Genomic DNA, 13,075 nt, shown 5'->3' on the forward strand with positions numbered 1-13,075 from the left:
GTTCTTCAACAGACATTAGGTTGCTAATTTCCATATGTAAACAGCCTAATGCCTAACCTCTGTCTATGGCACCTGAAAGAATTGTTGCAGTAGAAGTGAACAGTGCCTGTGCAGATTGATGTGTTTTTCACGTAATCACATAATGAATGCAAGTTGTATCCCATAACTTTTGATGAATTTCTGATTCAATATGATGGAAATCATCTTAAGAAGGTGTGTGTTGCAAAAATGAGATTATTTTTAACTCAGTACCCAGGTTATTGCAAATAATGCAACTCTGTGCTCATGCAATTGTCAAACAATCACATTGCAAAGTATGGGATGTGCTTTATTCAGATCAAAGTGAAACTAGAATGCTTACAATTGTTATTTTTGAAGACCTCTTAGGACTGCTATTTGATGCACAGACATAGCATTTTAGATGACTTAGCCTTGAATAACTTCCTTCATTTTTTAAATTTAGCCTATTTTTCGAATGAACCTGTTCAGAGATGCTGTTACACACCTCCAGAACAGGTGGGATCTGAATCCAGGTCTTATGATGCAGGAGTTGGGACACTACCACTGCACCACAAAAGTCCACATAATTTCTTGACAACTTGTAATTTAAATTGATTCAGCTGTAGGGTATTCTTATAAGGATAATTAAACAAGGAATACCATCATCAGTGCATCATGGGCACATTCAAATGTTGATTTAATTTAAAATGTTTTCATTTGTAATATTTTTTTTCATGGTAGGAATGTTGGCGCCCCCTAGTGGTTAAAACAGAAGCTGATCAGAAATGTGCTTCCCTGATTCCTGATGAAGGTCTTTTGCCCGAAACGTCGATTTTACTGTCCCACAGATGCTGCCTGAACTGCTGTGCTTTTCCACCACCACTAATCCAGAATCTGGTTTCCAGCATCTGCAGTCCTTGTTTTTACCCTGCCCTGTTCACACGTCAACCTGCTGCCTCCACAAAACACCACATAGACTTACTCTGGAGTCGGCACCTACTCAACATTGTGATTATTTTGTTTCTTCAAGAACTCCTTTACATTCCAATGCAGATTATATTCTAAGATAATTCAGCAGAATTGTACAAACCAGGAGAGAATATTAAACAGTAATACTAGATGCACAAAATGCTGGGAAATGGCACAAGTTAGAGAATAGAAAGTTAATAGGTCGAGTTGGAGTAAGGGAGAAAGTAATGAAGTGTGCATATTTGTGAATGCACAGAATATAGTTAGTAAGACTGGGGAGTTACAGGCGCATATTGCCTTATTGGTAATAACAAAAACTTGGATCAAGAAAGGATGGGTCTCGGTATTAAATATTCCTGTTTGAAAACAGATGCACATGCAGAGCTCACTGAATGATAAAGGGGTTGGAAATTAAGTGAAAGAAGAAAAAGTGTGCTTATGTCAGGTATCAGGCTGTTAAGTACAATTGAGTACCAAATTGGATATGAAAATTTCAGAAGATGGGGTGAGAAACCAAATAAAAAAAGCAAAGAGGAACTATGAAAAAAGGCTGTCAGCTAACATGAAAGGCAATCCTTAAGTCATCTTCAGCCCATTAATTCCAAGTCAGTCATTTTTACTTTAGTCAGGTGGGGGATTGGGATTGTGGGGCACATATGGTTTGTGGTATGGAGAGTAAATCTTTCAGAAAAAATATCTTTATGATATAATTAATAGTCACTTGGAAAACTGTCATTTGATTTGGAAGAGTCAAAAGGAGTTGTTGTGGTAAATTCATGTTTAACTTGCCAGAGGTTTTGAAGATGCAATAGAAAGACTTGATTTGGGGAAGGCGTTTGCTGTGATGTACATGGACTTCCAAAGGTTTCCAGTATGCCACATTACAAACTTGTGATGAATGCTATATGTTATGGAATAACAGGAACAGTATAATTTGGATACAGAATTGGTTGAGAAATAGGAAACAGACAATAACATTGGCTGAAAGAAAGTTTGTAGTAAAGTTCCCTAGGGGTTGTCTTGGACCATTGCTTTTCCTGATACATAACTGATATAGACCTTGGTTGGTAGAGGCAATTTTAAAGTTTGTGGATGACACAAAACCTGGGAAAATTATTAACTGTGAGATGAACAGCACAAAACTTCAAACTGACACATTTTTGGATTTGATGGGTAGGTTGCATTTCTGCACATGGCACTATTGGAAGGATGTGACTGCATTGAGAGAGTGCAGAAGAAATTTAAGAAGTTAGTTCCAGAGAGGTACACTGTGAGGAAAGATTGGAGAGGTAGGGACTGGTTTCCTTGGAAACGAGAAGGCTAAGAGGAGACTTGATGGAATTCTTTAAGGTCTTACGGGCTCTGGACAGAACAGATAGAGGGAACCTGTTTCCAATCATAAATGAATAAATAACCAGAAGGCACAGTTTTAAAGTGTTTTGCAAAAGAAGCAAAGGTTTAGAGTGAGAGGGGAAAGATATAAAAGAGACCTAAGGGGCAACATTTTCACTCAGAGGGTGGTGCATGTGTGGAATGGGTTACCAGAGGAAGTGGTGGAGGATAGTACAATTGCAGCATTTAAAAGGCATCTGGATGGGTATATGAATAGGAAGGGTTTGGAGGGATATGGGCTGGCTGCTGGCAGGTGGAACAAGATTGGGTTGGGATATCTGGTCGGCATGGACAAGTTGGACTGAAGGGTCTGTTTCCATGCTGTACATCTTTATGATTCTATGACAAGATGAAAGAAAGCACACTGTGAGTAGTTAGAATCTGGAATGTACTGCCTGGAAGTGTGATGGATGTAAGGTTATCTGAGGCATGGAAGAGGGCATTGGAAGATTATTTATTTAGAAACAATGTGCAGAATTACAGAGTAAAGACAGGAAACTGGCAGTAAATTGGAAGGATTAGAGAGCCAGTGCAGATGACAGGCCAAATAGCCCCTTTCTGCACTATAAGAACTCTATAATTCTCAATATTTTATTTTCGTAAAATACAATCCATGGGATTGACCCTATACTTGCTAGTGGCTAAGATTTTGGTTGATCCCAGTATGTCTTCCCAATATGGTTCAGGAAAAAGAAACCGCAAATGTTGGAATCCAAAGTAGACAGGCAAATTCATTTTTGTTATGTTTCTATGTAAATGGATAAAATATATTTATTTTTATAGGAAATATAATCAATGCTGCACATAGCACAGAAAAAAAATAGAACAGCTCATTTTATACTGAAGATAATTAAGTTAGAATATTATTCAAATCAAAGTCTAAGTTATAGTTTCCCAGGTTTCTTACTTTTGTTTTAACAGTCCCATTGTGATTTTGTAAAGTACTTCTATTTTAAGTTTCTTCAACACAAATTTATTCCCCAAGCAGAGAATAATGTTTAGATCTGCCAGTGCTCTCCTTCAGCCAGATTATGATGGTTTATCTGGCCTTCAGGATTAACTCCCATCAGTCAGCTTTCTTTTGGTGTTTTGTCCCTGCTAGTGGAACAACAAAATAGCAATCCGGGTTTGCAACTCAGTGGGGACAAAACTGTATCTTGCTACTTCGACGTAACACCACAAAGTCTGAACATGCATCATTGGGTTATCATTATTAAGAATATTTAGCGACAGAACCTAATGCAGAGGCCCCAGTAGTTAACAAACTCATTGTAAGAGTGAGACAATAAACAGAGCAGCAAAGGACTGCACAAAACACTATATAGGACAAACAGGAAGACAGCTAACAATCCGCATCCATGAACATCAGCTAGCCACAAAACGACACGACCAGCTATCCCTAGTAGCCATACACTCAGACAACCAGGAACATGAATTTGACTGGGAAAACACTACCATCATAGGACAAGCCAGACAGAGAACAGCCAGGGAATTCCTAGAGGCATGGCATTCATCCACAAACTCCATTAACAGACACATAGACCTGGACCCCATATACAAACCACTACAGCTGAAACTGACACCCGGAAGCGCCAAGAACATCCATCAACAGACACATCAACCTGGACCCCACATACAAACTACTACAGCTGAAACTGACACCCGGAAGCGGCAAGAACAAACCACTATAAATACCGGAAGAAACATCAAAGCAGCGCTTCACAGGAGGCTCCAATAGCACTGATGATGTTCCCTAGCCAGGGAACGAAACGTTTGCAGCAAAAACTTCCAGCTCGGCAAACAGAATCACAACAACGGACACCCGAGCTACAAATCTTCAACCAGACTTTAGATCAGCAAAGATGTAACATGAGAAATGCAAAGAGTAAATTATTACATAAACTCATGAAATTATGACTCTGACTCTAAATTCATGGTTATTTTGATCATCAGAGCAAATTCAGAGTTTTATTGAGTTAAACTATAAAGTGAAATCATAATATCTGAAAACAGGATCTTCTGCATTTGTGATTAAACATTGTAAGTTAGAAAAGAGGCATAAAATATATGTTTTAAAGAAGCTACATTTTTATACAGCTGCGGAATTTGTTACCTTTGTTGGTTTTTAATGCATTGAGTTTTTGAACACTTGATTCTGTATTATAGATTCTGGATGACATATTTCAAAAACTAGATCAAGATGGATTAATGCGTCTTGAAGATTTCATTTATGGCATCTTTAAAAAATCAACTCCTTCATCTGCTTCCACTCCTTACAGACAACTAAAGAGGCATCACTCTCAGCAGGTAATGAAAATAGCTTAGATAACTGAATGGTATTTCAGTGGTTTCATACGTGCATTCTGTTGGACTGACTTTTCAGTTGGTATATTTTTTAAAACATTAGTTTAACAAAAATTCCAAGAAGATCACTTTCTCATTCCGCACTTGATATCGTTTCATGAAAGAGGAAAATCTTTTGTCGATACTTCCTCATTATCGCTTGATCAGGTTTTCCTGAGTTCACCACCTCTGCATTCCTGAAGCCAAGCCCCTCCATCTAGTCAAGAGTGTGAGAGTGTATCTATACATGCTGAAATATTTAGATCGTTTATAATTAGCCTAAAGATTCAATAGATAAGTGGAAGAATAAAGAAAGATGAGTTTGTAAATGGAAAAAAGTTAGGAGGAATGGGGAGCAAAGGCAGGGAAAAATTATCTAAACTTGAAGAATATTGACAATATAATTGGGAGATGTGGGTCATGAACTACCCTTCTGTAAACCTGGGTCCCAATTTTCATTTTCTAGGAGAAAGTAAGGACTGCAGATGCTGGAGATCAGAGCTGAAAATGTGTTGCTGGAAAGGCGCAGCAGGTCAGGCAGCATCCAAGGAGCAGGAGAATTGACGTTTCGGGCATGAGCCTGAAGAAGGGCTCATGCCCGAAACGTCGATTCTCCTGCTCCTTGGATGCTACCTGACCTGCTGCGCCTTTCCAGCAACACATTTTCAGCTCCCAATTTTCATTTACTAAGTGGAGGTGATCTAAGTCTTTGCTTTCTCAGACCCTTCTAATAGTTTGAAGAGGTTCTGATGAAGAGTCAATGGACTTGAAACATTAACTCTGCTTTCTGTCCAAAGATGCAGCCAGTTCTGCTGAATTTCTCTAGCAATTTCTTTGTTTAAGATTTCCAGCATCTGCAATTTTTTTTAATATATAATCGTCTTCATGGAGTTGGTGGTCAAACTAGAGAACTAACACAAATTGCATTCAGTGTATCAGTGAAACAGGTTAATGGGATTAAACAGTTCCCTATCCTACTAAGTATGAGAATTTGGAAGTTCTGGTTATGCCAAGCTCAATCTTTCCTCTTCCAGATGCTGAAATTTCTGTCAGTGCAATGGGATGGGAACTGTGGAAAGAAACATTTACTTCATTCAGACATGACAATTTCTAATGGTGTGGGATTTGCACCCCACAGTAGATCTGGTAATTAATCATATGGTGATGCCTGGGAATCTATGTCTTCAGTTCCTCATTTGCTTCTCCAGTGAATTCCTTGGTGAGAGAGACAGATGCTGAGACCAATGTCATTTCTGTATGGGAGTTCAGATTCATATAGCAAGGGTAAGGGGGAGGCTTTACAGCACATTTGGAAAGCCAGCTAAACAGGTCTTGTTGCTAAGTCACAAGTTCAAATCAGTAAGTAAAGTCAGTGTATTTTCCTTTCCCTGTTCCTGGGTTAGCCATTTGATGAAAGCGGCCGGCGCACTGCTACCCCATCTGCTATGACAAGTACTATTGGTCTTCGTCTATTTTCATGCTTGGACGACGGGACAGGTTACACTTCAGCAGATCAGATCTTGGATACCTGGCAAGATGAAGGAATTGAAAATGGCCTTGAAATTCTAAAGGTATGACAACAGATGAAAATCTTTGGGTGAAAAAAATGCTTAATTGTACAAACTTGTTTACATTTTATTATGATCGCTTTGAATGGATGTGAGAATTACATGCCTCTCATTAATGGTGATGTGCTTGATGGATTCTACATGATGGCCAACATAAGTGCTCATTGTTTTCAGACCTTGGATTTTGATCTGTATGGGAAGGTCAACCTGACAGAACTTACCCTGGCCTTGGAGAACGAGCTCCTGATAACAAAGAATGGAATCCACCAAGCTGTTCTGGCCAGCTTCAAAAATGAGATTAGACATTTAAAGTAAGTCAATTGTTTTTTTTTTGTAAGATAGAATAAAAGAAGGGCCAGTTTCCACACTGTAAGTAATCTAATCTAATCTAATCTAAAGAATTCTTTCACATTTCTTTTGCATATGCCTGCACATTTCTTTGTTCATATACTGATTTATGGACACTGATTACATTAGTGTCATTGTATTTTTAGCTGATCCAACTTCTGAAGCCTGATATAGGTGAGCTGAATACTTTCCTACTCATTTCTCTATTTTATTTTTATTTCAGTTTATTTTTGTTTGAATTTTCTTTCTGGTAGAAATACAGGGTGGAATGTTATCAGGCTCTAAGTGATGTGGGCTTTGGCGAGGTGAATGATAGAATCATGAGAGAAATTCATAAAGGCACATCTCGACATCAAGATCACCTTGCCGCACCTGGTTCACCTTTTTTTATGTGGTGTAGTGAGATTCCCACCAGACAGAGGAATGGTCCTAAGTAATGCCCATTATTGCTTGTTAAATGCCTTGTTAACAGCCTAACTTACCACCGGTTGTGATCTTGTCAAAAATCATTGTACAAATTAGCTGTGAGGAAAACTCAACATGGAAACTATGTACAACTTGCTACTTGCTCCAAAAAAAACCTCCATTTCAGGCATACACTACGGACATTGGCTACATGGATGTTGGTATCCAACGTGTGCTAGTTTCTGCGAACCTTATGGCACTTCTCTGATCCATTTTCAGGATGCTTCATGACTTCAATTATTACACCTCAGGCCAGTCTAACACCCATTGCTTTAACGCTGCAGCAAGAACACCGTATGATCACGGGCATGCACCTAGCCTGTCATCTGGTCCAGGCCGTTTGCTTCCTGACATTGTGTTTACTTACTCTGAGCCTACCTGGATGCTCACAGCATCCCTGCTGTACATTACCTTACCTTGCATTTTCGTATATTATCCCTTCAGCTGGAGATACTAGGCTCATGTTATTAGTATCTTACCATGCCATGTAGCACAAAACAGAGTCAGGAAGCTTGTCATCATTGTCAGCAGGCTTCAGTCTAGTCAAGGATGATAACTATTGCTCAGGATTCCCAGTAATTTAAGTCAACAGCAACTTCTGAGACCAGTCCCAGTTCTGCTCAGGGCAATCAGAATCAGAATAGAATCAAAATCCTCTATTGATAAGCAGCGAGTAGCTGAAAGATGGGTGGTACACCTCCAGTTATGACTCTCTGTTGTATTGTGAGCTGTTTTCCTCCTGGACTGAGAGAAATTGCAAATATTATGGAGGATGAATGTGGGTGGCACAGCTGTTACTGTTGATGCAGGTGAGTGGGTTTCCCAAATGAGTAGGCATGCAGAGGGCATGCTGGGTGAGTGGTATTGCATGTTGAGTTGGGCAAGATGGTGTAGGCAGTAGAGAGCATGGTGCAGCATGAACCTTGGTAGAAGTGGATCCAATAACAGAGAAAGTGAATGTGAGATATTGGAGAGAGAATGGTGGCACTTACACTGGCAGAGCAGAGGAGGTCATTGACCTTCTTGCAGTGATGGGCATTCTTTCAGATGGCTTTGACTGCTGTAACCTGGATGGCAACCTCAGACTAAGCTGCCATGGTCAGGTGTTGTGGCCTCCACTGCTGGTCCTGGGAGTCCTCCCTATGCATTGCCCCATCCAGCAGGATCTTCAAGATCCTGCCCACAAAGCTAGATGCCAATTTCACACTGTCTGTCATGTCCAGGCAAATTCCAGGAGCTGTGCAGGGTAGCTCCAGACTGGCAGTGCTTGGCCAGATGCACACCGGGCTTTTAACTTTGATGCCAATGTCTGGGATCCCAGTCGATTCCATGATCTCCAGTAAGTGGCAGGTTGTTCCAGAACTGGTGCATTACAAGATAAGGTGAAAAATCAGATATTGTTCCAGCTGCATGGGCTGAAACACCTATCAATGCTTCATGTTTGATAAGATACAGCGATACAGTATTAGCAGAAGCATGGATGCAAATGTTGGTTTTCCTCCATCTGAGTTAGCAAGTTGACTTTAGATGAGAAGGGATAGACCAGCTTCAGCACAGCAACAGATGAATGTATTGAGCACTATGTTGTATTCAAGATACAGCGAGAAAACTGTGAAAATCATTCCACCAAATTCAATGTGATTTGTTCTTAGCCAAAGAAACCATATTTCAGCCCAGTATTTCTAAATTAGTATTCATGCAGTAATTTGAAGTGGCAGTACAATCAAATTAAAAATTTGAGTTCCTGCAATTAGTTTTCAAGTGCATGCAAAGGTTAGAATAATAAAAACAGGATTATGGAGTTCTCTTGTTATACCCAAAGTGTTTGTGAATTGTGACATTGACCTGTAAAGATGATGATAGTCTTGGATTTGACCTCCATATGTTGAGAGTTGGCCAGTCTTAGCTAGCATAGCAGTGTGGATTCCACAATAATACTCAATATCATCTCAAGAAGGGTAAAAAACTGAATAAGATATCTGATAACTCCTACAAACTTAGCTGTCAGTGCACGTATGCATGTACCTGGTAGTCTTCAAAGTTAGGGTATCATTCTTAATTTTGGAATGTGAGTTAGCCAGAAATGTCCTGATATAACAGTGACATTGTGAAAGGAAACAGTGGATATGGGCAGTACTCTTCATTTGCCAAGTCATTGGAACAGCACTCCCTAATGCAACATAAGGGTACGTTTTATACACAATCTCTACCTTCAGCCTCCCCATAAATAATCGATGCAAACAGCATCAAGTGTATAGTTATAACTCTTTGTATCAATGAGGGATCACAAAGCAGCTCTGTTAAATCAATTACCCCTTTACTTCAAGAAATTTAAATAAACCAAGTACAGGACAGCCCATAACATCCTTGAAATCATTACTACTTTCTGTACAATGATTCGTTAACAAAAGATATTTAATTTCATTTGAGTACATTATTTTCATGAAGTTTATCACATTTGCTTCTTCTTTCAGGGAACGTGTTGATCAGGTTTTAAGAGAAAAAGAAAAACTTCGAATGGACTTAGAAAAAGCGGAAAAACTGAAAAATTTGATGGCTTCTGAAGTGGATGATCGCCATGCTGCTATAGAACACCTCAATGAATGCAATCTCCGGTACTTAACATCTTTTGTGACTATAGTACATGCAGCATGTTTTACCTTTAACAGTTGAATTTAGTTTTGCATTTATTATGCATGAATTACAATTATATTAGGATGGTTGATCAGTTATTTGCAAGGGAAACTCACACCCATTGCCATCCAGAAGGACAAGGGCAGCAGATCCATGGGAATACAACCAACTGCAAGTTCACCTTAAAGACGTACACAAATCTGACTTGGATATCCATCACTATTCCTTTGCTGTTGATAGGTCAGAGTCCTGGAACTCCCTCGCTAACACTGTTGTGTGTCTACCTACACCAAAGGAGCCATGACATGAACAAGGCAGCTCAGCACCACCATCTGAAAGGCAATTCGGAACAGGCAGTAAACACTGACATAGCCAGGAAAGTCCCCAAAACCCTGAATGAAGAGGAAGAGTGGAGACCACAGGATGATCACTCCAGGCCAATACTCCCTTCAATTTTTCTTTTCAGTGTGCAGACCTCTGAGGTCCATGCACAGTAGCAACATTGAAAGCCAAAAATCAGTGCATTGCTTCGCCCATCATGCCAATTGACGTGCGTTGAACCTTGGAGCCACTGCACAGCCCATATTATTGTCATTCAAACTTTGAGCCTAGCCCAAGTAAAGTATTAGCAGAAGCATGGATGCAAATGTTGGTTTTCCTCCATCTGAGTTAGCAAGTTGACTTTAGATTATAAGGGATAGACCAGCTTCAGCACAGCAACAGGTGAATGTATTAAGCACTATGTTGTATTCAAGATATGAGGGTGTGTTGCTGGAAAAGTAAAGCAGGTCAGGCAGCATCCGAGGAGCAGGAAAATCGACATTTTGGGCCAGCCCGAAATGTCGATGGCCCGAAATGTCGATTTTCCTGCTCCTCGGCTGCTGCCTGGCCTGCTGTGCTTTTCTGGCAACAGACTCTCAACTCTGATCTTCAGCATCTGCAGACCTCACTGTCTCCTTGTATTCAAGATATGCCTGTCCTTCTAATAAAGCATACATATCATTCAATTGGGAATGTAAAAAGTTATTGTGTTATCTGTACCATATGATTCAGGCAATTACAACCACTCCAAAAAACTATAGATAACCTATTCCAGAACAACATATCATTTGTAGCAGGACATGAAAATTAGTTTATGTTTAAGATGAATTAGTCTGCAGTTGTCTTTAGCTCAATAGAAGACTGTTAAACATAGTAAAATCGATTCAAAAGGTCTACTCCTACTCATTGGAATATAATTTCTTCAAGGACAGACTCCATGATTCATTTATAGATAGAAAATTCATTTCAGGGATACAAGAAGCTGGTTCTGTAACAATTATATAAGACTTGCCCTCATTAGTTTTATTCAGATTAATCAAATGAGTCACCAGATAATGTATTACACTGCTAGTAAATGCTCCTTGTAGTGCATTTTATGTATTTATGAGAACAAGAAAAAGAACAATCTGGTTGAAGTAGCACTTAACAGAATAGTTGAGAAAGTTTTTATCATGGCTATGTTGGGAATGTGCAGAGAACCATTGTTGGAGTGGATATTGTGCTGGCAGATGATATTGTGGGGAGATTATAGAGCATAAATATGGAGTAGATCTGATTTAACACAGCAGTACTTTCCATTTACTGAAAATCTTCATGTCTGGATTATGAAAAAGTTCACAATATACATGAAAATTTAATGGTAACTCTTAAAGTCTCACATTTCTTTTGTTATTTGGCTGCTAAATATTAGTTCTTCAAGTTGAATCCTTTGGTCTGTTTGCATGTGTCTAAAAATATTCTGCTGCTCTAAAACACCCAAGGTAAAAGTAATCCAACAAATAAGTGGTTTCACATTGTTCGTATTGTTGTGCTCTTTATTGTTTAGCAAGCTAGAGCAAGAATATAGACATCGTTTTGCTGCTTTGAAGGCAGATCTAACCAAAGAAAAAGACCAGATTTTCCACCAGGCCAGTAAACAAAGAACAGAACTTGAGAAAGAGATTGAGAAAATGAAAGTGGAAGATGGATACCTCAGGGATCGGCTTGCTCTGTCATTGAAGGTAAACATTCCCTTTTCTGTTTATAATTTCTGTTTTATAAATGTATAATTCACCAAGGAAGAGAAACTATGTAAAGTGATTAGATTCATATTTCAGAGCTTAAGGCGATATGCCAAAGAATTCTCTTTCAGCTGGATCAAATATTTTGTTTAAACTGAATTTGTGATGAAATACTGTGAAGTGATGAATATTTAGGTTGTTCTCTCTTCATGGGCATACAATTTATTCCTCACTGCACATCTTTCTTGCTTGTGAAACACATTTGAACACTGGCTTGATTTTCCTATACTCATTTGAAGAATAGCAAATGATGCTAGCTTCAGAAGTCTTGACAATTAATTTAATATCATACACACTTTTCCAAAATGTTGTTCTTCACCTACTGTATACTGGAGCCGAAGTGAATGCAAAGCCACCATCTTTAGATTCTCTTAGAGTTATGCTGGGGGGAGGGAGAGCTGATCATGATTCCTTGCCATACAAATGCAAGAATTTATACTTTTTATACTGTATGTGCTGGTGGCTGAAGATGCAGAGATAACAATATGAATGGAATGTACAGCAATTCTGCATTAAAATAATTCCTAATATTTCCTGTGTGCACACAGCAAAGCTGCAGTATTTAACTCTTCAAAAGAATAGCAAAATTTATTTTCACAATTTGTTTCGATTTAACTTTTCAAAGTAGTTTTGCAATGTTGAATTTCTTGGTAGAAAGTTAATTTGGTCAAAAGACTATAAGACGTAGGAACAGAAATGGGCCATTTAGTCCATCAAGTCTGCTCTGCTATTCAAGAAGATCATGGCTGATCTGATAATCTTCAACTCCCCTCTCCTGCCTTTACCCTATAATCCTAGATTTCCTTACTTATTAAAAACCTGCTTTTCACAGCCTTGATTATAGTTAACAACCCAGCCTCAACAGCTCTGAGTAAAGAATTCCATGAATTGACTACTCTCTGAGAGAGGGAATTCCTCCTTATCTCTGTCTTAAATGGGCAACCCTTTACCCTGAGATTGTGCTCATTGATCCGAAACTCTCCCACAAAGGGATACAACCTCTCCGCATCTACACAGTCAATACCCCTAATAATTGTAAATATTTCAATAAGGTCACCCTCAGTCTTCTAAATTCCAATGAATGCCTGCCAAAACTACTCAACCTCTCCTCATAAGAACATCCCTCCATCCTTGAATCAACCTAATGAACTTTCTCTGAACTTCTTCCAATGCCAGTATATTTTTCTATAGATAAGGGAGGCAAAACAATTCAGTTTTCCAGTTGTGATCTAATTAGTGCTTTCTGGAGTTTTA

General features: G+C 39.0%; 1 protein-coding gene across 3 annotated transcripts in view; it reads left to right on the forward strand.

Moving 5' to 3' along the window:
- Positions 1 to 13,075, forward strand: part of nin (ninein (GSK3B interacting protein)) — a 184,346-nt gene that overhangs the window by 128,908 nt on the left and 42,363 nt on the right. For all 3 annotated transcript variants that reach the window (XM_060829183.1, XM_060829184.1, XM_060829185.1), the window contains exons 7-11: positions 4,528 to 4,668; positions 6,108 to 6,275; positions 6,447 to 6,583; positions 9,560 to 9,700; positions 11,587 to 11,761. In XM_060829183.1, the coding sequence (XP_060685166.1) occupies positions 4,528 to 4,668; positions 6,108 to 6,275; positions 6,447 to 6,583; positions 9,560 to 9,700; positions 11,587 to 11,761 (762 nt within the window). The remainder of the gene's footprint in view (positions 1 to 4,527; positions 4,669 to 6,107; positions 6,276 to 6,446; positions 6,584 to 9,559; positions 9,701 to 11,586; positions 11,762 to 13,075) is intronic.

The sequence above is a fragment of the Hemiscyllium ocellatum genome, chromosome 8 (genome assembly GCF_020745735.1).
Source record: "Hemiscyllium ocellatum isolate sHemOce1 chromosome 8, sHemOce1.pat.X.cur, whole genome shotgun sequence".
NCBI classification, from domain to species: domain Eukaryota; kingdom Metazoa; phylum Chordata; class Chondrichthyes; order Orectolobiformes; family Hemiscylliidae; genus Hemiscyllium; species Hemiscyllium ocellatum.